Source organism: Neophocaena asiaeorientalis, unplaced genomic scaffold (genome assembly GCF_003031525.2).
Source record: "Neophocaena asiaeorientalis asiaeorientalis breed wild unplaced genomic scaffold, Neophocaena_asiaeorientalis_V1.1 scaffold129, whole genome shotgun sequence".
Taxonomy (NCBI): Eukaryota; Metazoa; Chordata; class Mammalia; order Artiodactyla; family Phocoenidae; genus Neophocaena; species Neophocaena asiaeorientalis.
The window spans coordinates 4,776,415-4,776,675 of NW_020172446.1; the positions used below are offsets into that span (position 1 = coordinate 4,776,415).

Below are 261 nucleotides of genomic sequence, written 5' to 3' on the forward strand. Positions count from 1 at the left end.
GTTCAAGGCACAGAGTGCCCAGGCCTGGGAAGCGGCGCGGCGCGTGCGCAGTGGCGCTCGGCGGGACCCGCTGAGGCAAAGCGGAGCCGCAGTGACAGAAGCGAGCAGAGCGGCTGCCGGGAAAGACTCACCGAGGCGCAGGGGCTGGAGGTAGTGCTGGGGGTAGGCGACCGCTGGACCGTGACCAAAGCCATCTAGGCGCTGCTGGGTTGTTCCGGGCAGGGCATTCTTGTCCTGAGTTTGGGGGGCAGGAGGGTGACG

At 68.2% G+C, this 261-nt stretch overlaps 2 protein-coding genes across 6 annotated transcripts in view; one reads left to right on the forward strand and one right to left on the reverse strand.

Moving 5' to 3' along the window:
* Positions 1 to 233, reverse strand: part of SSH2 (slingshot protein phosphatase 2) — a 241,886-nt gene extending 241,653 nt beyond the window's left edge. Inside the window, exon 1 of one of the 3 annotated variants that reach the window (XM_024737264.1) lies at positions 132 to 209. In XM_024737264.1, coding sequence (XP_024593032.1) covers positions 132 to 194 — 63 coding nt within the window. In that variant the 5' untranslated portion in view covers positions 195 to 209. Of the gene's footprint in view, positions 1 to 131 lie in introns of all 3 variants that reach the window. The other 2 variants (XM_024737263.1, XM_024737266.1) reach the window with 2 other exon arrangements.
* Positions 108 to 261, forward strand: part of EFCAB5 (EF-hand calcium binding domain 5) — a 105,700-nt gene continuing 105,546 nt past the window's right edge. For all 3 annotated transcript variants that reach the window (XM_024737269.1, XM_024737267.1, XM_024737268.1), the window contains exon 1: positions 108 to 150. The gene's annotated coding sequence lies outside the window, so the exon portion shown is untranslated. The remainder of the gene's footprint in view (positions 151 to 261) is intronic.